Source organism: Canis lupus, chromosome 1, assembly GCF_048164855.1.
Source record: "Canis lupus baileyi chromosome 1, mCanLup2.hap1, whole genome shotgun sequence".
Lineage (NCBI taxonomy): Eukaryota > Metazoa > Chordata > Mammalia > Carnivora > Canidae > Canis > Canis lupus.
In genome coordinates this window covers 113,384,842-113,409,205 of record NC_132838.1, presented here as the reverse complement: position 1 = coordinate 113,409,205, position 24,364 = coordinate 113,384,842, and the positions used below count along the sequence as shown (strand labels likewise).

Sequence of the window (24,364 nt, the reverse complement as noted above, 5' to 3'; positions counted from 1 at the left end):
AAACATCACCCTGCAGCTAATAGGTGCTGGGCACTCTACTAGTTAGTAGAGTTATGTTGACGAACTTCTTGCTTTTTTTTCTTTTTGAACTCTGGCTTGATTTTTTAAGGGTTTATTTATCTATTTGAGAGAGAGATAAAGAGAGAAAGCAGGAGCAGGGGGCAAGGGAGAAGCAGGCTCTGAGCTGAGCAGGGAGCCCAACACAGATCTGAGGGCTCTGGGATCATGACCTGAGTGGAAGGCAGATGCTCCACCAACTGAGCCACCCAGGCAACCCTCTGACTTATTTTGGGTAACATATTTATTTGAGTAAGAGCCCTTTTTGTCTCCTCAGAAACATATAGTCTTTTGGAGACAGGGTAGGGACTAGACTTGGGTGCCTTCAATCCTGACCACAAAATACAGCATTCTTTTTTTTTTTTTTTTAAATTAAGATTTTATCTTTTAAATCAGCTCTACACCCAATGTGGGGCTTGAACTCACAATTCAGAGATCAGGAGTCACATGCTCCACCAACTGAGCCAGCCAGGTACCCCTATAGCTACCTCCATAAGAAGAAGAAGAAAAAGAAAAAAAAGCTAAAACTCTGTGCTTCTTGATTAGGATATCTTGCAGGAATGGGGAGGGAGGATGCTCACTACTAAGACCAGGCCAAACCAGTTTGCACCAAGAAGGACCCCCCAGTGCCGAAATTTCAGCAACTTTTCCCTTCATTATAATACTAAAAATCACACAAGGGTAGAGGTTTTTTTTAAAGATTTATTTATGTATTTGAGAGAGAGAGAGCGCACACACGTGTGTGAGTGTTAGTGGGTGGAAGGGCAGAAGGAAAGGGAGAGAGAGAATCTCCGGTAGACTCCCTGCTGAGTGCAGAGCTCTACATGGGCTTGACCTCAAGACACCCAGACCATGACCTGAATTGAAACTAAGAGTCCAACACTTAACTGACTAAGCCACTCGGCACCTTGAAGGGTAAGATTTAACATGTTAATTAGACATGTAATGTATGAAGAAACATAACCTTTAATATGCAGGTACTAAAAAATCCCCACTTCTACCTGCATAGAAGTCATGCTTTTCCCACCTAAGTTTCTTTAAAAAAAAACTTCCTGACCTCAGAGAGTCAGCCTGAGGATTCTTTCCTTTGTGTTGCCTCCTTGGTGCTCCAGCATAAGCTCTGATAAAGCTTTGCTTGTGCCTTTAAATTTTGGGTTCAGCCTGGTTTCTCTTGTTCCTAGGTCCAAGGACCCAAGTCCAGTAAACTTTTCAAACAATATTACATCACAATTGAAAAGATCTGACAGTTTGGTACTCACTAATATTCTCAGGAATTCAAAGTACAGTATAACTAATCTCCAAAATTTTCCTACACATTCAAGTATTAGATACACAGATATCTTCGTAGTTTACAGAAATTATTTAAAAGGATTTATAAGGGCCTCCTGGGTGACTCAGTGGTTGAGCACCTGCCTTCCGCCCAGGGCATGATCCTGGAATCCCAGGGATCGAGTCCCACATCAGGCTCCTGACATGGAAACTGCCTATGTCTCTGCCTCTCTCAGTGTCTCTCATGAATAAATAAATAAATAAAATCCTTTTTAAAAAAGGATTTATAAAACATTTCTAAACATCTAAAAATGATCCTTGTGATGGCTGTCCCACCTTCATTATGTGTTGCTTCCAGTTGTGAACATTCTTTTCTGAGGAGGTTGAGCTGAGTAAGGTATAAGAAGGTACTTTCTTTAAACTATAATAGGATACAGGAGAACTTGATTCTTGTTTCATGGAGTTGAAGAATGAATCTCACCGACAAGAAAGCGAGCAAAGCCATAGAGGTTTATTAAGCAGAGATACAGAGAAAATTCCCAAAAGTGAGAGGGGTCCCCATAGGGTTGCCACTGAGGACTTTTATGGTCTGTCTTTTATAGGAAAATGACAAGGGAACTTGGTAAATTTCTCATCAATATCAGGGTGGGTTTGTAAGTATCATGTCTGTATTTAGAAAAAAAAAAGGTGGGCTTGCAACAACAAGATTTTTTTTTGTAAATGTCATGAGCACAAAGTGTTCCCTTCTCTACGGTCAGTGGTCAGTATCTCCTCCACAACATTTCTCTACATCTGGGATTTCTGTGATTACTTAGTAGCCATTAAAGGGGGATACTCCCTAACATTTTGGAGCTAGAGAGCTGGGTTTATTTTTTTCTGTTTTTACTGTCTTATCTGTTTTCTTGGAGTGGATAGGAGCCTGACTCTGGGGACTTTTCCTTATCTTTCCCTGCCTAGCCCTGTCTGCCCCTAACTCGTTCCTACATCATGACTTTTATTTCCAGACCAACTTTTATGCCATAATTCCTATATTTTTAACCGAATCATTCTCACTGGTATGCACACTGTCACCTAAATTAAATATATGTAAAATAAATGTCATTTTGGTCTTACCAAACTCTATGCGATTTATTAGGTTGACCTGAGCAATCACAAAGGCCAGGTTATTCATGACTTTGAGGTAACTTTTTTTTTTTTTTTAAGATTTACTTATTTATGATAGAGAGAGAGAGGCAGAGACACAGGAGGAGGGAGAAGCAGGCTCCATGCTGGGAGCCCGACACGGGACTCGATCCCAGGACTCCAGGATCATGCCCTGGGCCAAAGGCAGGCGCTAAACCTCTGAGCTACCCAGGGATCCCCGAGGTAACTTTTCTTTTTAAAGATTTTACTTATTTATCCATGAGAGACACATAGAGGCAGAAACATAGGCAGAGGGAGATGCAGGCTCCAGAAGCCTGTGTGGGATTCAGTCTTAGTACCCCGGGATGATGACCTGGACCGAAGGCAGACACTCAACCACTGAGCCACCCAGGTGCCCCTGAGGTGACTTTTAATCCTCTTTTTTAGGGTGTCAGTAAATCCTTCTGCTTTTTAGTTTATACTTTTTTGTTGTTAGATCTTTTTTTTTAGTTGTGGAAAGAACGTTCAACAGAACTACCTTCTTAATAAATTAAGTGTACAGTATTGCCAACTATAGACACAATGTCCTGCCTCAGATTTCTAGAATTTACTCAGCTTTGGCAAAGGAAACTATTCCCACTGAAGACCAATGCCTCTTTTTCCCCTTCCTCCAGCCCCTGGCAACCACCACTCTACTCTCTGCTTCTATGAGTTTGACTATTTTAGATTCACCCTACAAGTGGATTCACATATTATTAGTTCTTCTTTGATTGGCTTATTTCACTCAATAAAATCCTTAAGTTTCATCTATGTTGTCACATATGCAAGGATTTTCTTCCCTCTTATGACTGACTAATATTCTATTGCATATTGCATATTGCATACACACACATTTCCTTTATCCATTCATCTATCAATGGATATTCAGATTGTCTATATAAAAATTTTGATCTTTTGGGGATCCCTGGGTGGCTCAGCAGTTTATCACCTACCTTCGGCCCAGGGTGTGATCCTGGGGCCCCGGGCTCGAGTCCCACGTTGGGCTCCTTGCATGGAGCCTGCTTCTCCCTCTGCCTGTGTCTCTGCCTCTCTCTCTCTCTCTGTGTCTCTCATGAATAAATAAATAAATAAAATCTTAAAAAATTTTTTATCTTTCTTCAGTGTTATGTAGCCTTCAGCATTTAAGTTCTGTGAATGTGTTGTTAGATCCTGTGCATGTGTTGTTAGATAGTTACGTATATTATTTTTTTGGAGTGACTGTAAATGGTATTGTGTTAATTTTGATTTCATAGAGTTCTTGCTAGTGTATAGAAAGCAACAACACAAAAAAAAATTTGGTATGTTTAGTGACTTTGCTAAAGTCATTTATTAGGAGTTTTTTTTTTTTTGTTTTTGTTTTTTTGTTTTTTTTGGTCATTGTTGTAGATTCCTTGGGAATTATTTAAGATTTGCCACCTGTAAAATGGGCATAATCAGTTTTCTTTTGCATAGAAAATCATAATCATAATCAGTTTTCTTTTGCATGTGAGTATTAGGTGAAGTAAATGTGTTAACACTTTTGCATGGACCCGACAGAGAATATTTGCTCAATAATTTCCCTTCCTCTCATCCCACCTCTGAAGAATCTGTTTTCCAAGGTGAATAAAGCCCATTCCTTTCCTCTTCCTCTCCCATCCACTCTGCCCCTTCTATTTCATTAATCCACCTCCCTCCTGCTAGCCCCGCCCTCCAATAACCCCGCCCCTCTCAGTAGCCACGCCCCTGTACCTACCCCTGCTTTTCTCCCCCTACCAGCCCTACCCTCCCAAAGCCCTTGTTCAGCGGGGCTGGAAGCTCATGGTGTAATTTCGTGGGATGGTGGCTAAGCCCACGAGCTTGGGGGACACGTCGATGTCTTGGGGCAGCTGCGGGGACTTGAAGTGGAAGTTCTGCAAGATGGTGGTGAGGAAGAGAAAGAGCTCCATCCTAGCCAGGCCTTCTCCAAAACAGTATCGCTTTCCTGAAGACACAGAATGGGAGAGCTGGAGGTAAGGCCTGCTCTCACTGCCCTCTTGCCCCACTGTCCATCCCCAGCTGCATTACCCAGGGAGGAGGTGCTGCAATATCGTGGCCTGAGAGACTTTCAGAGACATCTCTAATCCTCTCTGAGCATCAGTTTCCCTTGCACAGGAGATGGGGGTGAGCTAGCAGTCTGTAGCAATGGGAAATTTAGATGCCCCTTCCCTCCAAGTATACACTCAGATATGGCTGCTGGGCTCTCATCTCCTCCCAAGGAACCTAAAGAAGAATGTAAATGACTCTGGACGAATCTCTGATTCACTAAGGGCTTTGATTTTTCTGCTTCTCTGAAACGGGTATGATCACCTCTATCCTTTTACTTGAGCTCAAGCAGTTATGATGGTTGCAACTGATGGGCTGCAAGGTAGAGCGTGAGAGGGACTTCCAAGCTGGAGAAAGACACCAGGCTACACCTTAGAGAGGGAGCTGGGATGAAGGAGGCCCTGTTGGTGGGAGCAGTGGCTTGGCAGCAGACAGTGGTCTCTTACCAATGGAGAAGGGCACAAAAGCATCACTCTTCTTAAACTGCCCCTTCTCATCCAGGAAGTGCTGAGGGTGGAAGTCTTGGGGGTTGGAGAAGAACTTGGCATCTCTCATCACAGAGCCCAGCATAGGGAACACTTCGGTGCCCTGGTGAGGAAGAGAGAGGGAATCTGATAAGGTAGAGTGGGGGTATTGTGTGCTGAAAGTGCATGGAGGTTGGAGGGACAATTGGAGTGCCCTAGGTGATGAGAAATGGGAGGTGTGGGAATGTGGGTGCTTAGAAGGAAGCTTGGCAGACATGGGGTTCATGTCTCCTGACAAGAGAAGTTTGAAAAGCACAGATTCTGTGTCTCTTAGGACAGAAGGTATGGGGGATGTGGAGCTCATGTCTTCCAAGGCAGGAAGTTGAAATGATATGGGTTCATGCTCCCAGAGACAGGAAGTTTGAGAGATATCAAGTTTGTGCCTCTCTAGGTGAGATGTCTGGAGGACATGAGATTCATGCTCTTGAGAGAGGAGGTCTAGAAATGAGATTCATGTCTTTTGAAAGAGAAATTTTGAGGACATGGGGTTCATATGCCCTGTGGCAGGAACTCTGGGGGAGATAAAGGATTCAAGAATCTGAGTGGGTGGGTTGAAGGGAAATGGTGGTTGGGGGAGTGTTTGATTGAGACAGTGGGACAGGGGCTGGGAAACTTCTAAGGGGAATGGGAGATGCTAGGTCACAAGGAGCAGGCTGGAGGTCCCTGTAGGCCAGACAGGAAAGTACCTTGGGGAGGAGAAACTCCCGAAACTTGGTGTCCTTGATGACTCTGCGGGCCAGACTCAAAGGGATTATGTCTCCAAATCTTTGGATCTCATGGATCACTGCCTCTGTGTAGGGCATCTTGGCCCTGTCCTCAAACTTGGGCTGACGGTTCTTACCAATCACCCGATCAATCTCCTCATGGACTTTGGCTGTGGGAGGAGGGGGAAAGTGTTTAGGTATCTGGGGGTCTCAGGGTGGGGATGATAGTCCAAATATGTATATCTATCTGTAACATGGATGTAGACCATTCAAACAGATCTTGGCCATAAACATTGTTGGTGAAGCATCCTATTCACCTGGTCTCAAGCTGTATGTGGTCTCACATACAGTTGGCTCGGCACAGAACTGCCAGTCAGTTCAGGTATTTTCAACATTTTCACAGCGAGTGAAACTCAGCTGATGCTTATCAGCAGAATATCACCTATAGCTGGATAACAGGGCATCCCTAGGGTCCTGGGCCCTGGGAAAGGTGGGGACATTACAGTGGACTCAGAGGAAGTGTTGGGATCTGTGGCCACTGTTTCACTGCCTGCCCCCCTTCCCTGGCTTACCCTCCACATCTGGGTGCTTCATGAGCAGCAGGAAGCCATACCGCAGAGTTGTACTGACTGTCTCAGTGCCCGCAAAGAAGAGGTTCAGTGTGGTCAACACCAGGTTCTTCAAGTGAAACTCCGTGTTGGGGTTGTTCTGCTCCTACAGGGAGAGAGGGCTTCAGGCCAGACCCACTCCCCTCAGGGCCCTCAGAGCCCTTCCAGGATCTTTCCGTGTGGACCCACCTCTCTTAGATCCAGACTAGAGGTGGGGAGAGGACCTCAGTCCAGCCAAGGCTTTGTTCAGGCTGCTGGCTCTGCCCAAAACACCCTTCCACACTCTTTACCTGGCTGCCTATCTGTCCTTTACTCATCAGCGCAGGTGTCACAGTTTTATGGTAGGGAATATTAGAAGGAGAGGGATGCAGACAGCAAGCACACGGTACACAAGTGTTGCTTAATGGTTCACATGCAGGTCCTACCATGGGCAAGTGCTCATAGATGGAGCAGCCAGGGTTATTACATTTGGGATGGTGAGGGTGTTATCAGGGGGATGATAAGAATGGGCCTCTGCTCTCCCCATCCCAGCCTGGTTTCCCTCTGCCTGGCTTTGCAGGCTGTCCGCAAAAGAGGAATGCTGCTGGGTTGTACCTCCTGCATGCGGATGAGGAAGGAGTCAATGAAGTCTCGAGGAGAGTTGGGGTCTAGTGTGCGTTGGTTCTGCTCCACCTTCTTGGTTATGAAGTCTTCCAGACCCTGCAGCTCCTTAATTGCCTGTTGCTGTGGCCCTGGCAGGTATTTTATCACTGAATGGAACATTTCACAGAGCTGAGGATGGGGAGAGAAGAAAGGACGGGAAGGACAGGAGTCAGTGGTTAGGTCCTGATAGGAGCACGACCTTTCTTGGGGCAAGGAAGGCAGTGGGTTAAAGGCACCTGTCCAAGTGTTTAGGTTATTTATGAGGCTTGATGGGAGGAGATATATACATTTTCATGTGAGTTCAGTGTGAGGGCTCCTGTCTCAGAATGTAGGTGAGAGGGGATCCCTGGGTGGCTCAGCGGTTTAGCGCCTGCCTTTGGCCCCGGGCGTGATCCTGGAGTCCCGGGATGGAGTCCCGTGTCGGGCTCCCGGGCATGGAGCCTACTTCTCCCTCTGCCTGTGTTTCTGCCTCTCTCTCTCTCTGTCTCTGTGTGTGTGTGTGTGTGTGTGTGTGTGTGTCTAGCATGAATAAATCAATCAATAAATAAATCTTTAAAAAAAAAAGAATGTAGGTGAAATGGATTGGGACACATCCAGGTTTCAAGTATTCAAGATTTGATGGGAGACACATATCTAGTTGTTTAAGCATTCATATGATCTCACAAGTTTGAGACAATTATTCATAGTGGATCTGAATTGAGGTCTTCTGTCTAGGTTTCAGGTATTAAGTGGGGCTGGTGTGCAGGTGTTTTAAATGTGGGTGGAGACATCTATTCATGTGTGTGAGTTATTCATATGGGCTGATAGGGGGCATATCTGCAGGTGTTTGAGTGAGCTGGATTGGGGGATACTTTTTCAGTGTTTGGGGATCAGTTTAACCAGGTGTGTTTACACATTTAGGGGACCATTACTGGAGCCTGTCATGATGTTTAGATATTTATCTGGGCTTGTAGGTGGCACTTACTAGCTATTCTAGTGGGCCAGTGTGGGACATCTATGTAAATATCAAATTATTTTAATGGGCTGGATTTTACAGCACCTGGTGTTTGGGTGTTTGGGAAATGGGCTGAGGTGGTTATTTGTCCAGGTGCTAAGATACTCAGACGGAAAGATGGAATATCTTAATAGGGAGCAACTATTAGATATTAAGGTTAGGTCGGGATGAGAACACCTACCCAGGTGAGAGAGCTGGTATGAGGATGTATTTCTTGTCTGCAGGCTCTGATGGTCTTCTTCTTTCTTCTTCTTCCTCTGTTCCTCCTCCTCCCCCTTCCTCCTTTCCTCCTCCTCCTCCCCCTTTCCTCCTCCTCCTCCTTCCTCCTCCTCCTTCCTCCTCCTCCTCCTCCTCCTCTTCTTCTTCTTCTTCTTCTTCTTCTTCTTCTTCTTCTTCTTCTTCTTCTTCTTTCTCCTTCTCCTTCTCCTTCTCCTCTTCCTCCTCCTCCTCCTCTTCTCCTCGTCCTCCATCTATTTCCACTTTACTGTCCCTTCCAACTCCTCTTCTTCCTATTCCTTCCCTCTCCTCCTTCCCTACCTCCTGTTCCTTCTCTTCCTCCTCTTTCTCCTTCTTCCCCTCTTCATTCTCCTCCTCCTCTTTTTTTTGGTGAGGATATACTGTTGAGATATCCAGGTGTCTTTGGAAACTGGGTCCTGGACACATGTCCTGGGTTCTGATGCAACGTTCAATTGTCCAAGAATGGGGGCTGTTTTTGAGAACACCCTACTAGAGGAGGATGCAGTTTGGGGCAGATGTTTTCCACGTGGGGGAGCATTTGGCAGTGGTAGTGTTGTAGAGCCAGATTGAGATCGGTTACCTGCCCCATAGATGTAGCTGTGAACTGGAAGCTCCCCAGCATCATACGCAGCAGTGACAGGAACTCTTTGTCCTCATAGTCAAAGCGATCCCCAAAAACAATGGAGCTGATGACATTGGACACTGTTCGGCTCAGGAAGAAGGTGGGATCGATGAAGGCACCTGGGGAATGGGTTGGGGGTGGGGAGAGACAGCAGTTTGGGAAAGCATCAACTGGGTGGTCTGATGCCAGCCTGAGAATTGGGGGAGGGCCCTGGAGTGAGGAGCCAAACTTCTAGCACAGGATCCCAGAGCCTGGATCCCTTCTCCCAATCCAGTCCCCTTCCTGGAGGAGAAAGCGCATGTCTGTGTGAGTGTAGCCCTCCTTCTCTCTCCCTCCTGCTCACTCACCTCGTGTGCCCCGGAGGGCCTCAATGAGGAAGCCTGCCTCCTCCTGAATGCGCTCTTCAATGCCGCGCTTTCCCACTCCAAAGTCCCGCAGTGTGGTGATGGAGAAGCGCCTGAGCTGCTTGGCCCGCTCCCCATTGCTAAACGTCACCCCTGGGGAGGGAGCATAGGGGTGAGAGGATGTGGGTAGGGGTGTGGACAGAGGTGGACAGAGGTAGTCAGAGAGCAAGAGGCAGGGAAAGATGGGTTGGGGAGCGATTGGTGGGGAGACAAGGAGAAATACAAGTCAGAGTTAGAGAAATACGGAAAGATTTAGAGACCAGGTTGGAAGAAAACAATCAGGAGAGAGTAAAGGACGCAGAGATGAATGACCTGGGTTCCAAGCAAGAGCTCCTCCCAAACCCAGAGGAAGAAGAGGCATGGGTGAGAGAGAACAGGGAGATAGGCCGAGAAGCAGGAGGAGTAGAGACACAGACACCCCGAGTCAAGCTAGAGAAGACCAGGGAGAGGCCACAATAACCAAGAACAGGACAGAGGGGAACAGGGGTAGAACTTGGCCATAGCTCTGGGCAGGCGAGTCAGGAGAAGAAGAGTGGAGAAATTGAGGCATCAAGTGTGCCTGACCATGGGCCCTCACCCAGAGCCCCCTCACCATAGCCTTTGAAGAGAGTGTCAAAGGTGGCCTGTGCGCCTCGCCCACTGAATTCTTCAGCCTGGTCCACCAGAGCTTCCTTCACCGCCTCGTATCCACACAGTACCACGACGCGCCTAGGCCCCAGGTGGATGGTGAACACAGGGCCATAGCGTTTGCTGATCTGATGGAGGTGGGAGTGCTTAGAGGCTGCAGCCCCCACTGGGACCTGGCCCTGAGAGCAGTCCTTACCTACTGCATGCATTCCCCCACATTCTGTTACTCAAGGGGCTGGACATCCCAAAATCTTCTCTTTCTTGTCCAGGACCCTGATGCCCAACCTGCACATTTCTACTTTCTTAAGAATGATTCAACCTTGCCCATCCCCTGCCTCAAAGTCCCAGATCAATTAAGCAAGCCCCCCAGCCCTACTCCATTCCACCCATTCATTATGTCCTGACACCTTCATGAAGGAATCAGACATCTGCTGTATGTTCAGCTGCAGATAGTTCCCGATGAAGGGCAATGGAGTAGGTCCTGGAGGGAGCTTCTCCAAGAGCTTCCACTGCCTCCAGACAGACATCAAGACCATTACTGTCAAGCAGGTGAGCAAAGCCACCAGAAGGATCCCTGAGGCCACCATGGTGGCACTGGGCAAGACGGTCAGATGGTGCTGGCTGGGGTGGTTTGCCTTTATACCACCTGGGAGAGAAGGGTGGACTTTGGTTCTGTTTGTTAATTGTGCCATTTCATTTCCCAGATATAGTGCCTCCCCACCTCCACCCCTGGACTCACAGCTGAGCTTGGGACAAGACAGCAAGTCAGAAGGATGGGACACCTGGGAGATTAGCAGAGTGGAAGGACCCTTAGGAAGGGTCACCTGAAGTCTATAGACTTGGGTGAAGCAGTAAGCAAATTCTGATTCTTAAGATTTTGGAAATATGGATTCAGACTCCTGGACTTTGGATTTGAGGTAGAGTGAGAAGTGATCCAAAAATTATGGATTAGGGCATCTTTGGAGACAAGAATCCAGAGAATTGGGTTTCTGTTGGAATGGGACAGCATGTATGGTTGTAGATTTGGGGTTTTTTGAGGGAAGAGGGATGTATGGTTAAAGGCCATGGGATGAGAGATCCCAGGGACTGGATTTGAGGGTTTTGTGAGAGGGAGGACCCCTGTCTGTGATAGGGTTCCTGGGAGGAGGAGTATATGGGAGTCTGGCAGGATCAAAGAGTAGCACTTGCCCCAGGCTTTGCCCTGCCATTGCTTTGAACAGAGAATCCCTACCAGGACTTCAAAGCAAGGTCAGGATCAGTGTCCCTGCCTTTTTGTGATTGGGAAAGAGGTAGAAGTCCAGAGCCACATTTAAGTGGAACTTCCCTTAGTAAAGAAGAGTAACTTGTGGTCTGAGTGGCAGAGGGACTGGGCAAGACTTGGAAATAGTAATGACATCCACCAGTACAGTGCCCAAAAGTCCCAAGTGTCTCAAGGGGTGTAATTTACAGAAAGCCTCACTGGTTCTACCCAAGTCCCTGGGGAGCTCACTAGGATCATCATTCCCGTTGTTGTTGTTAGTAGTGGGGTTACTAGTGTTCCCGATTTCGTATGTGAGATACTGAGGAGAGACAACAGAGGGTGGGCAGGGGCTCCTGTGTCTCCTCTGCATGCTTACTCCCCTTTCTGGGGCTGGGTTTCCCCCGCCAGTGGAAAGGGAGTACCTGAGAAGAGAAGGTGGAGGGGGAGGGCGTGTGAGGTCCCTTTGGGGTGATTGCAGATTCGGCAGGGCTGCTGGAGGCACACAGAGGGACCCACAGTGGGAGAGGTTTGGGAAAACTGAGTGGGGAGAGAGCCAAGCCCTGGAGACTGAGGGTGGGAGTGAGAACACATGGTGGCCTTGCTGTCCTTCCTCAGTGACCTTCTTTCTTAACAATAGGGCACTACCTTTGGGTGAGCACTAATTGTGAAGAGCCAGTGTGTGGATGTGTGAGCTCATGGACTCCTTCTAGCAGTGGGGCTTGTTCATATCATCTTCGTTTTGCTGTTCAGAAGAGCAAGCCTCTCTACTGGCACTTGCTTGAGGTCATACAGGTGGCAGGTAGGGAGCTGGGATTTGAACCCTGTCCTCTCCTACCTCCACTGATGGGCCTAGCCCACCGTGAGGGCCAAGTGGAGGCCAAGTGTAGCAAGGGGTGGCATGGGATTGGCATGTGGGAGTCAGTGGGTTAATGCCTGTGAAGTACATGGCAGTAAGTGCTAATAAACAGTTGCTAGTGCACAGAGATGCGCTAGCAACTTCTGCTGCTGGCATCATCTGGCCCCCAGTAGACACTAGCATTGAAAGCCAGTTGACACTGAGCTTGATACCAAGAGAACACTAACGAAGCCAGCCCTGGTGCCAGGAGGGTCTGACGGTAGGCCCTGGCGGCCACTGGGGCTGACTTCAGGGGGTCACAAGGGTGGCACCATGTAGCTCTGAAGCTGGTCCCAGCTGGCTCTGACATAAGCACCATGTGGGTCCTGGATTGATCTTTTGTGGGTCCCATAGGGCACGAGGCAGTATCTGATGGTCAAAACTTCCTCTCACCTGTTCAGATGCCAGAGCTAACTTTGGATGAGAGCAGGTGGTTGAGGTTGGCACTCAGACTGGCATGTTGCCGCTGAGCCTTAGTCCTCTGGGGCGGAAACAGAGGGCAGAGAACAAAGCAGAGATAGAAAAGTTGTTTGTTGGTGGTTTTTGTTTTGCTTTGTTTTGTTTTTGTTCATTGGCTAGGAATGTTTGTTGGTTTGTTTTCTTTTTTTTTTTTTAATTTTTTTTAAAAATTTTATTTATTTATGATAGTCACAGAGAGAGAGAGAGGCAGAGACACAGGCAGAGGGAGAAGCAGGCTCCACGCACCGGGAGCCCGATGTGGGATTCGATCCCGGGTCTCCAGGATCGCGCCCTGGGCCAAAGGCAGGCGCCAAACCTCTGCGCCACCCAGGGATCCCGGTTTGTTTTCTTTTTTTAAGATTTTATTTACTTATTTGAGAGAGAACGTACACACAAAAGTAGGCAGATAGCAGGGAGAATGAGAAGCTGCTGATGTGAGGCTAATCTTAGGACCCCAGGATCATGACCTGAGGTGAAGGCAGATGCTTAACCATCTGAGCCACCCAGGTACCCCTATTTGTCATGAAAAGCATGGCTGGACTATTAGCACAAGCCTGGCAAGTGTCAGTTCCCCTAATCCCAACCAGCAGGTTGCACAGCAGTTAAGAGCACAGTAAAGGCGTGGATTGGAATCCCTTACCCGTTCTTGCAGTGGGACCTTGAACAACTCACCTCATCTCTCTGAGCCTCCTGAGGCCAATGACAGGACCTGCCTCTTCCCCCATTATGGGAAGAGTCAGTGGGTTAATGGCTGTGAAGTACATGGCAGTAAGTGCCAATAAGTAATAGCTATTCCTATTAATCTTCAGGATGAAGGACATGAGGAAGCAGTTCTCTAAACCCCCTTCTGGACTTTATGTTCTCTGGTCTGAAGTTCTGAATACTTCCCCTTTGGGAAAGGGGGAAGGAAGAGAAAGCCTTGTGGGAATCTGCCTGCCCTTCTTTCTGGGGCACAGCTGAGCCTTTCTCCTGGAGCTTCGAATGGAGCTTTGACCTCAGAGGTGGCCTCCTGGAGGGACGGTGGAGTGTGAGGAGGGTGCATCAGGGGCAAACCCTCAGGTTGTTTGGGGGTTGATGGGGGCACAGCACCTTGCCCATCCATATCTTTGTGTCTCCTGCAAGTCAGCCTTTCAGCCCTCTTGTGTGCTTCTGGATCTTTCTGTTCATGCCAGTGTGTGCAGCAGGTTCTCCTGGAGGCCTGTGTCATGTTTCTTCTTATTTATACATCTGTATATGTGTGTCATTCTGGGCACATGCTGGGGGGTCTCTGCCCGTCTGAGTGCACGTATGTATCAGCATGTCCATGTTGATACCTGTATTGATGAACACCCCTGTCTTTGTGGAGTGTGCATGCGCACACAAAAGGGTATCCATACCTGTTTATGTCTAGACGTGTACACCTGTGTGAGCTTATGACAGGGTGCGTGTGTGCAGGCCAGTGTGCCTGAATGCACGCCAGTCTCTGTATCTGTTTGTGAGCAACTGAGTACATGCTTTGCAGTATGCCTGTTGGAGGGCGTCTGCATGTGTGTCTGTGTGTCCACCCTGACGTCTGACTGTGCATTCACATGTGTATGTATGCACGTAGTGCTGGTGACTATGTATGTATGTGTGTGGTTGGGCATTCTGGCATGAGATGTAGGCATGTGGGCCACGCTATGTACAGTGTCTGAAATCTGCTTGTGCCTGTGTTTGCTTTCAAACACAACCCTGGCCCAGCTCCATTTCCCTCCTGAAAAACCAAGTATCTCTTTTTTCCAGGGTATTGCCTCTCTCAGTTTTCAAAGGTCACAGTAGACAGAAAAGGCCTGCATGTGATAGGTGTGTCCTGAGAGTATTCTGAGGATCAACTCAAATATCCACTCTGAAAATTCTCTCTCCCACGGTGTCCCCCAGCCTCCTAAGCCTTCAATACACTTAAGCCATTCATCTGACCTACGCTCAGTCAACTGGTCATTCTGTGCCAGCCTGTGCTGAGGGATGCTGAGGACACAGGGGTGACCCTGGGCCATGCCCTCATGAAGATCTCACTCCACAGGGGAGAAAGAGTAGCCACAAGTCAGTGAAGCTCAGGATGTACAGGGCTAGTGTGAGAAGGCACTGACAGAGGGGTCAGGGGAGGGCAGGGAAGACAGGTCAACGTGGGCACAGGGACACAGAAGGTCAGGGCAGGTCAGGTAAAGGCATCAGAGGGATGGAGACCTAGGCAGAGGGGTCAGGATGGGGATGGTGGAGCAGACAGAGGGATCAGGATGGGGATGGGGGGCACAGGCATCTGTAGGGACCCAGAAATGGCATTTGCTTCAAACTTGTATGTTCAGGATGAGCCACTAGAGGACTAAATAAGAGTTTTTGAGGCAGGAGGGGGAGATTAGGGAGGGAGCATGCTGGGCAGAGGAATCCAAGTGCCAAGGCAGGGGAGCATGGTCAGGTGCTGTTAGGCTAGAAGGATCTGGGCTGGGCAATGATGAGGCTGTAGTCATCAGCAGGAGTCAGACCTGCTGGACCTTATGCGACTTGGTGGGGAGTGTAGACTCTGTCCTAAGATGATGGGGAGCCCCGGAAAGGTCTTAGGCAGGGGAACAAAATGTTCAAATTTGAGTTTCAGGGAGATTGTTCAGATTTTTGGAGATGAGACTGCAGGTCCAAAGACACAGAAGTGGCTTCTATAGGCTCCAGGGCACAGAGGACATGGCCATGAGCATGGGGAGGAGGCGTGATTTGGAAAATATACAGAAGGAAGAACCTATTCTTACTTGGTTATGTGTTGGCTGTGCGAGGGAGGAGGCCAGTGTGGGGGTAGATGGTAATGTTGTCTATTGGTTTGGGGACACAGATCAGGAGCAGGTTTGAGGAAGGAGATAATGAGTTCCATTTTAGACATGGTGGGAACTGGGCACAATCCCTTCTTCTAGGGATTTCTTAGACTAGTGGGACAGCAGACCCTGATAAACTAAAGTCTTCAATGTTCCTATTAGTATTCATTAGTAATTATTTGTAATGATTGAGTACTTGGGATTGAGGATTGGGAGGGCTTCCTAGAGGTGGTATCATTTGAACTGGGTCTTGCAGGATGGGTTTCACAAGTGGGGGATGAAAGAGGGCAGGGCAGAGAGACTCTGGCAAGCCACATTTAGGCTTGTGAGATGATGGGACAGAGCAGACATATGTGACTGCTACACCCCCTGCTCCCTCTGCCAACCTCACCAGTTAACTTGCTGTCTTCTACCCCTTATCCTGACCCAAAACTCTCAGGAAAACTTGGCTCATGCCCACAAATGCAGCTGAAATCTATGACCTCTCCCAAATGAGAATGTTTTTTCTAATTGAAGTGAAGGGGTGCCTGGCTGGCTCAGTCAGTAGAGCATGCAACTCTTGATCTTAGGGGTTGTGAGTTCAAGCTCCACATTGGATGTATGGCTTAAATAAATAAATATGTAAGTTAAAAAAAATAAATAAACAAATATTTATTTATTTTTAAAGATTTTATTTATTTATTCATGAGTGACACACACACACACACAGAGAGAGAGAGAGAGAGAGGCAGAGAAACAGGCAGAGGGAGAAGGAGGCTCCATGCAGGGAGCCCGACGGGGGACTTGATCCTGGGACCCCAGGACCACACCCTTGGCCGAAGGCAGGCGCCAAACCACTGAGCCATCCAGGGATTCTCCCAACAAATATTTATTAAAAAATGAACCTTTTCAATGGAAACAGTTCAGTGGCATTTAGTACATTCATGGAGTTGAAAAACCAGCCACCTCCAATAGTTCTAAAACATTCACAAGTGAGAATCTGAGGGAAGCCTTCTTGGTTCAAATGTAAATGCTTGTATTGCTGATAATGATAGCATTCAGTGAGAGCTTATTATCTTACTGTGTGAAGCATCTTATAAGCATTGTCTTTTTAAAGCCTTCACAGCAAGCCTGCACTCCCAGTTGCAGATGAGTTAAACAAGACCCAAAGAGATGGAAGTGAGTTGTTTGGGGCTCCATGGCTGATCCATGGCTGAGCCTGGCATGGGCTTGTGTTGACTCTAGATTTCATGCTCTTAATCACCACTCTGGACTGCCAAACCTCACCTTGATTCTTTTTTTTTTTTTTTTTTTCACCTTGATTCTTTATGAGACATCAGGAAACTGTTCCTGATAATCCTGTGGTTCTTGAAATGCTTCCCTATAAGCCTAAAATAGAAAATTCTGAGTGTGAAATAAGAAATAAAAATAAAAGTTCTTTCAATAGGAGGGAGACTTGACCTTCTGTTGAGTTGGCATTCTTTGGAAGAGTAACCAAATACCCAGCCAAGCAGAGTCACCGCAGTGAGGCAGAGACTGAGCAGAACAAGGAGTTTGGCTGGAAAATGAAGTGTTTGTGTTCAGGTTTCAGGTGGTAGCAAAGATCAGGGTGGGCTGGGGGAGTGTGGCTGAAATGGGGTCAGCGGAAAGTCAAGGAGCAGAAGAAAGCAAGCTCCTTTCTTTCAGGTTGTTGGGACAGCTCATGCCTGTGGAGATGGGCAAAAGACACAGTCATGTCACAGAAAAGGAAATATAGGGATCCCTGGGTGGCGCAGCGGTTTGGCGCCTGCCTTTGGCCCAGGGCGCGATCCTGGAGACCTGGGATCGAATCCCACGTCGGGCTCCCGGTGCATGGAGCCTGCTTCTCCCTCTGCCTGTGTCTCTGCCTCTCTCTCTCTCTCTGTGACTATCATGAATAAATAAATAAAATATTTAAAAAAAAAAAAAAGAAAAGGAAATATAAATGGCCCATAAAGTATGGAAAGATACTTAACCTTACTAATAATCAGGCAAATTAAAAACTATAATCAAATTGAGACACCGTTTTGGTGGCCACTAAATCAGCAAATTCTGAAAGTGTCTGATAATGGCAACTGATGGATATGGCAGGATGGAAACTCTTTTCACAGAGGGTAGAACTATAAATTATGTGATGTTGGAAAAGTTTGCTTTACTAAGGAAATTTGACTCAATCTTCCTCCTACATGTATATATCCTGAAGATATTTGTGCAAGTTTGCACCAGGAAATGTATAAAAATATCATGAAATCATGGAATCAGAAAAGATCCCGAATAGCCAGAGGAATATTGAAAAAGAAAACCAGAGCCAGAGGCGTCACAATGATGGATTTCAAGTTGTACTACAAAGCTGTGATCATCAAGACAGTGTGGTATTGGCACAAAAATAGACACCTAAATCAATGGAACAGAATAGAGAACCCAAAAGTGGACCCTCAACTCTATGGTCAACTAATATTTGACAAGGCAGGGAAGAATATCCACTGGAAAAAGGATAGTCTTGGGGATCCCTGGGTGGCTCAGCAGTTTGGTGCCTGCCTTCGGCCCAGGGCGTGATCCTGGAGTCCCGGGATAGGGATATCGAGTACCGCATTGGGCGTCCTGCATGGAGCCTGCTTCTCCCTCTGCCTCCATCTCTGCCTCTCTCTCTCTCCCTCCCTCCTCTCTCTCTCTCTCTCTCTCCCCGTCATGAATAAATAAATAATCTTAAAAATAAAAGGACAGTCTCTTCAATAAATGGTGTTGGGAAAATTAGCCACATGCAGATGAATGAAACTAGACCATTTTCTTATACCACACACAAAGATAAACTCAAAATGGTTGAAAGATCTAAATGTGAGACAATCCATCAAAATCCTAGAGAACACAAGCAACAACCTTTTTGAACTTGGCCACAGTAACTTCTTGTAAGATACGTCTATGAAGACAGAGGAAACAAAAGCAAAAAATGAACTATTGGGACTTAATCAGGACAAAAAGCTTCTGCACAGCAAAAGCTAACAAAACTAAAAGACAACCTACAGAATGGGAGAAGATATTTGCAAATGACATATCAGATAAAAGGCTAGTATCCAAGATCTATAAAGAACTTATTAAACTCAGCTGCCAAGAAACAAACAATCCAATCATGAAATGGACAAAAGACATGAACAGAAATCTCACCAAAGAAGACATATACATGGCCAACAAGCACATGAGAAAATGCTCTGTGTCACTTGCCATCAGGGAAATACAAATCAAAAATGTAATGAGATACCACCTCACACCAGTGAGAATGGCGAAAATTAACAAGACAGAAAACAAATGTGGAGAGGATATGGAGAAGGGGGAACCCTTTTGTACTGTTGGTGGGAATGCCAGCTGGTACAGCCACTCTGGAAAACAGTGTGGCGGTTCCTCAAAAAGTTGAACATAGAGCTACCCTATGACCCAACAATTGCACTGCTGGGGATTTACCCCAACGATACAGATGCAGTGAAATGCCAGGACACCTAGACCCCAATGTTCATAGCAGCAATGTCCACAATAGCCAAACTGTGGAAGGAGCCTCAGTGTCCTTGGAGAGGTGAATGGATAAAGAAGATGTGGTGTATATATACAATGGAATATTATCCAGCCATCAGGAAGGACGAATACCCACCATTTGGTTCAGTGTAGATGGAACTGGAGAGTATTATGCTGAGTGAAGTAAGTCAGTCGGAGAAGGACTATCATCATATGGTTTCACTCATACTGGGAATGTAAGAAATAGTGAAAGGGATTATAAGGGAAAGGAGGGGAACTGAGTGAGAAAAATTAGAGAGGGAGACAAACCACAAGAGACTCCTAACTGGGAAACAAACAAAGGGTTGCAAAAGGGGAGGTGGGCAGGGGGTTGGGGTAACTGGATGAAGGGCACTGAGGAGGGCCCTTGATGGGATGAGCACTGGGTGTTATACTATATGTTGGCAAATTGAACTTCAATAAAAAATAAAAAGCATCATGAAACCACTCCAAATGCCCATCAACAATAGGCTGGACAAATAGACTATGATATTTTCATAAAGTGGGCTCATTCCAATGGTATATTTATCCATAAATAAAAATGAATTACAGCCATACAAAACAACATGGAATTGTAGAAACAATATTGAGCAGGGGGGAAATCACAGAAGAATATGTATCCTATGATTCTGTTTATGTAAAGTTTAAAACAGGTAAAACTAATGTAATATCACCATGTATTAAGGATGATTCATATGTGGGAAAACTTTAAAGAAGGACAAGAGAATGATAAATAGTAATTTCAGAATGGAAATTGTTTATCAGGGAAGGCAAGAGATATGATTGGAAAGGGACAGAGTGGATTTCTAAAGTTGTAATGTTTTATTTCCTGGGTGAAGAAAGTGTTCATTTTCTTCTCTTGAAAAAGTTCTTGTATATTTTATACAATAATTAGTATGTATGATAGGTGTAGTGGGTTGAATGGTGGCCCTTAAAAGGTATGTCTTGTGTTCTAATATCCAGATCTTGTGAATGTTACCTTGTTTGGAAGAAAGACTTTGCAGGTGTAATTAATTTAAGGATCTTGAAATGAGGAGAACATTGTGGATTATTTGAGTGGGCCATAAATCCAATGACAAGTTTCTTTATAAAAGAAAGGCAGAGAGAGGGATGAGACAGACAGAATTGAAGACAGACACACAGAGGAGGAGGCAATGAGAAGACAGGAAAAGATTGGAGTGATGTAGCTAACAAGTTGAGGACTGCCAGGGGTTGCAGGCAGCTGGTGGAAGCTAGACCAGAGGCTTGCAATGCATTATGGCAGTCTTAAGAACTCATTCAGTAAGCTTTGCTGAAAAACCATTTAAAAACTAGACAATAATAAATATATGTATGTTGTTGGGCATCTCTATTCTCTTTTGTTTATTTTCTAAATATTTAATTTTTATTTTTTTAGAGAGAGAGAGAGAGAGAGAGAGTATGCATGGGGCGAGGGAGAGAGAGACTCCCAAGCAAGCTCCAGGCCCAGCAGGGCTCAATTCCACAACCCCAGAATCAAGACCTGAGCCAAAATCAAGAGTTGGACACTCAACTGACTGAGCCACCCAGGCATCCCTGTTCTCTTTTGTTTTAAATTGAATGACTTTATTACTTTTTTTCCTTAATGTTGAAATGATACACATTGGTTATTAAAGTAATTTAAACAACACAGAAAAGGCTAAAGAAAAAAGTAAAACTCAGAGTAAGTTATCCTTCAGAAATATTTGCTCCTTCTCCACATCCTCATGGATAGAGTGTATGTCTTCACATTTTGACCTTGGGTGTGGCCCAGTGACTTGCTTTGAGTTACAGATGTGGAGTGATCAAAGATATGAAAGGCATTTGTATAGTTGAATTTTCACTCCTGCATCTCTGCCATCACCATGAGAACGGGGCGGGGCTAGGCCACTGGGCATGAGGAAGTGATGGCCATAGGGAGGGGAGCCACCTAGCCAAGCTGAGCCCATATTGACAAACCCCCAGCTAACCCTCAGAAACCCAAGTTCAATAAATACTTATCCTGGAATGAAATATTGTGCTTTGTTACCCAGGAAAAGGTAAGCAGGTCAACCCTAAATCCCCTCTCATAGATATAAGACTTTCTATTTAGATGAACTCTCTTCCAGAACTTCCTGAGTGCACATAAATATATGTTAGTACACAATTACATTTACTGTTCCCTTTGCCTGAAACCTTGTTCCCCAGCATCTTGTGACAGGCTGCTTCATAATATTCAAGGTTCATCTGAAGTTGGGTTTCTTTTCTTTTGCAGTTTCATTTATAATTGACGTGTAGCACTGTGTAAATGGAAGATGTACTACATGATGATTTGGTGCACATATATACTGCAAAATTATGGGGACTAGGATAGAGCAAATTAACACATTGCCCAACACATTGCCCCATATAATCACTATTTTCTTTGGTGGTAAGAGCATTCAAGATTTATTGTCTTATCAACTTTCAAGTATGTAATGTAATGTACTGTTAAGTGTAGCCACAATGCCATACATGAGATCTGCAAAACTTGCTTGTCTTATAACTGGAAGTTTGTACCTTCTGATCAACATCTCCCCATTTCCCCTGGTCTCCAGCTTCTGGAATCACCAGTCTAACCCATGTTTCTAGAAACTGGGCTTTTTTAGATTCCACATGTGAGTGAGATCATGCAATATTGATCTTTCTCAGAGTAAACCCTAATGAAACTATGGACTGGAATTAATAACAAGGTAGCAAAACTCCCTCATCAATTGTGATTTCTTCTCACTAGCTACATTCCAAGCACTCACTTGTCACATATAGCTAGTGGCAATCATGCTGGACAGCGTAGATCTAGAGGAAGACTAAGTAACACCTCCACTCCTGTTCTCTTGGCCAATATGGGAAAGGGAAGTTTGTGATTAGGTATCATTAAAGTCATTTTTTTTCAGTGGTTAAAGAAAGTCTTGATAGCTCACCCCTTGGGAGTGGTGATGTGGTCATCCTCTTTCAACGAGTCTGTTTTGCACACCCCTCTTACATTGGGAGAGTTCATTAATGCTCAGAATGTTGAAGTGGAGGGAAGAAACCCCAGCTGCTGAGAACCAAGAAAGTTGCTCAGGTAATATCTCCTTTTCACTTATTATTATACCAAGTGGAAAATAAAAGAGACTTTGTTGAAACATTTTTAGTAGTTTTTTTCAAGTTCTAGATCTTTTTCTTATTGGAGGAAAAGCACAGATTAATTTAGTTTCGGCTTGGTAAGAAAAATGGAGTCTTCTGTTTGTCCAAATATTTCCGGAAGATAGTTTCATAACACAAATATTACACTACAAATTATGATGTAATTCTACGTGTCTAAATTTCAGTTTTGACTTTTTATTTGTTGCTTAGTATCTTATTGTATGAGATATTTCAGTCCCCTATAGATGGATGTTGGAAGAGCCTGTCTCAACATGCAGTCTTTTTTTTTTTTTTTTTACATGCAGTCTTTTGACCTCCGGTCAGTATAAAATGATTCTTGGGCTTGGACGCTTCCTTACTAAGAGATAGGGAGCCTAAATAGCTTGTGCTGGGCTTATCACTTTGGCTAGGAATATCTGTTTCTGTTTAAGTTCAATGAATACTCCTTTGTTCTGCTTAAGCATGTGTCAGATGACCGCTGGCCAACCCCACTGCTGTATCTGTCTCTACTGGATGGGGACAAGGTCTTTCCATATGGCACAAGAGAGGTGAACCAGAGGTGAATCGTCTTGTATCACCTGCTAGAAGACATCTGCTGGCCATCGGGGATGAATGGGCATCTTAATGTCTCTCCTCTATGTCAATTCACCATTGTTCCATCCAGTACTTGACTGCACCGTATTTTCCTTAGCAACTCTGATACCAAGATTCAGTTGGCAAATGTGTTGTTTGGACTTTTATTCTTGGTGGTTGTCATGGCAATGGTTTTTCCTAATGTTCATGTAGTTGAGTCCTTTCCTGAGATTGGTAACCAGTGCATGGTGTTCTGCTCCCTTGGGATTGATAACCAATGCATGCTGCTCTGTTAGAAAATGCATATGTGGATTATTTATTTTTGTCTTTATAAACACAGTTGAAACAAACATTCTTGTGTTTCCATCTTTGCACATTTTTCTGAAGTATAACTGTTGGGTTAAAATGTATGTACAGAGAAGATATTTCTAAAACCAGAGATAATTAGACAAATCACCAAAAATTAGAATTTTATTTCAAAAGTAGTAATTTCATTATTTTTTTAAAAACCTGAATCCAAAAAAAAAAAAAAAAAAAAAAACCTGAATCCAAGGACAAATGCACGATGAAATCTCTTTACCCAAAACCAAGAATAAAGATCAGCATCTTCTTTGCATGACAGGTTTATAGAACCAATGAGAAAAGTTCTAAATATAGAGTAGGTACATGGGTGAAGGATATAAACTAACAACTCATAAAAGTAGAAATGCAAGAATACACACACAAAAGTCCTCATTACTAATCAAAGAGACAAAAACTTAAACCATAGTGTATCACCTTTTCTTGATCATTCAATTGACAAATTTTGAGAACAATACATATGTCTCATAAGGGAGCAGTATGGAAAGTTCAGGTAAGGAAATGATAAATACCAAACATGAAGGTGGTAAGGATAGTGACAGATATGGATAGCAAGAGCCTTTCACACATGACAGAGTTCAAATCTCAAGATCTCCTGGATGATTCCATAAAGAATTCAATTTGTTGGGCAGCCCGGGTGGCTCAGCGGTTTAGTGCTGCCTTCAGCCCAGGGTGTGATCCTGGAGACCCGGGATCAAGTCCCATGTTGCGCTCCCTGCATGGAGTCTGTTTCTCCCTCTGCCTGTGCCTGTGCCTCTCTCTCTCTCTTTGTCTCTCATGAATAAAATCTTTAAAAAAAGAATTCAATTTGTTTTTATTGATGATCCATCTAACTACCCAAGGGCAGAACCAGCCTCTAATAGCTGCCAGCTCATCAGCAGCCCACTCAAGAAAAGAAAAACAAAGTTCAGAGTCCCCACATTGTGTAACTTTTCCATCTGCCTCTATCACCTTTCTGTTATATAACTCTAGTCTTTGCCTTTGTTAGATGAAACCCATCTAATTACTGGTTTTCCTTGAGACCAGTAAGTAACATGCTGGACTGTGAGCCATGTGGCTAGTGACTGGCTGTATCCTGATTACCTTAGTGTCAGTAGATCCCAACAGTATGTAGGACTGAAGAAGGAATGTGTCTGGAATCACTGGGTGGCTTGTTACCCTGGGGATGTCTCCTCATGAAAGAAAGTAAAGAGCCTTTGAGGGTCTACAGCTCTTCTGTACTTCACATATTTCATGTATTGGACTTGCACACAGGAATATTTGGCATGGGATTTTCACAGCTAAGAATGTGTAATGACCCTTGGACTATATACTTGCTAGGTGAGTTGATAGCTCTAAAACTACTCATGGAAAGAGCAGTAGGGCTATAGTGATGTGTGTTTGTGTATCTATGTCTGTGGTAAGCATGGAGACGTGTATCCCAATCCCCC

At 45.2% G+C, this 24,364-nt stretch overlaps 1 protein-coding gene and 1 long non-coding RNA gene across 2 annotated transcripts; one reads left to right on the top strand and one right to left on the bottom strand.

Annotated features, from left to right (window-relative positions):
• Positions 1 to 1,817: 1,817 nt before the first annotated feature.
• Positions 1,818 to 10,522, bottom strand: LOC140605078 (cytochrome P450 2A13-like). Its single transcript, XM_072777076.1, has 9 exons — positions 10,318 to 10,522; positions 9,876 to 10,038; positions 9,227 to 9,376; positions 8,838 to 8,998; positions 6,979 to 7,155; positions 6,349 to 6,490; positions 5,759 to 5,946; positions 4,995 to 5,136; positions 1,818 to 4,447 (listed from the first exon to the last, which is right to left on the bottom strand). Exons 1-9 carry the CDS (start codon positions 10,495 to 10,497, stop codon positions 4,266 to 4,268), a joined length of 1,485 nt encoding a protein of 494 aa, XP_072633177.1. The 5' UTR covers positions 10,498 to 10,522; the 3' UTR covers positions 1,818 to 4,265.
• LOC140605084 (uncharacterized) lies at positions 4,223 to 22,920 on the top strand. The gene is made up of 3 exons (XR_012007839.1): positions 4,223 to 4,475; positions 21,770 to 21,939; positions 22,463 to 22,920. It is a non-coding gene; the product is annotated as an uncharacterized lncRNA (long non-coding RNA).
• Positions 22,921 to 24,364: the final 1,444 nt, after the last annotated feature.

Excerpts from the sequence above, each read along its gene's own strand:
- LOC140605078 (XM_072777076.1), bottom strand. The coding sequence starts at position 10,497 with ATGGTGGCCTCAGGGATCCTTCTGGTGGCTTTGCTCACCTGCTTGACA. Across the intron at positions 10,039-10,317 it reads TGTCTGATTCCTTCATGAAG|ATCAGCAAACGCTATGGCCC; the intron begins GTGTCAGGACAT and ends CACCTCCATCAG. Across the intron at positions 4,448-4,994 it reads TTTTGTGCCCTTCTCCATTG|GAAAGCGATACTGTTTTGGA; the intron begins GTAAGAGACCAC and ends CTGTGTCTTCAG.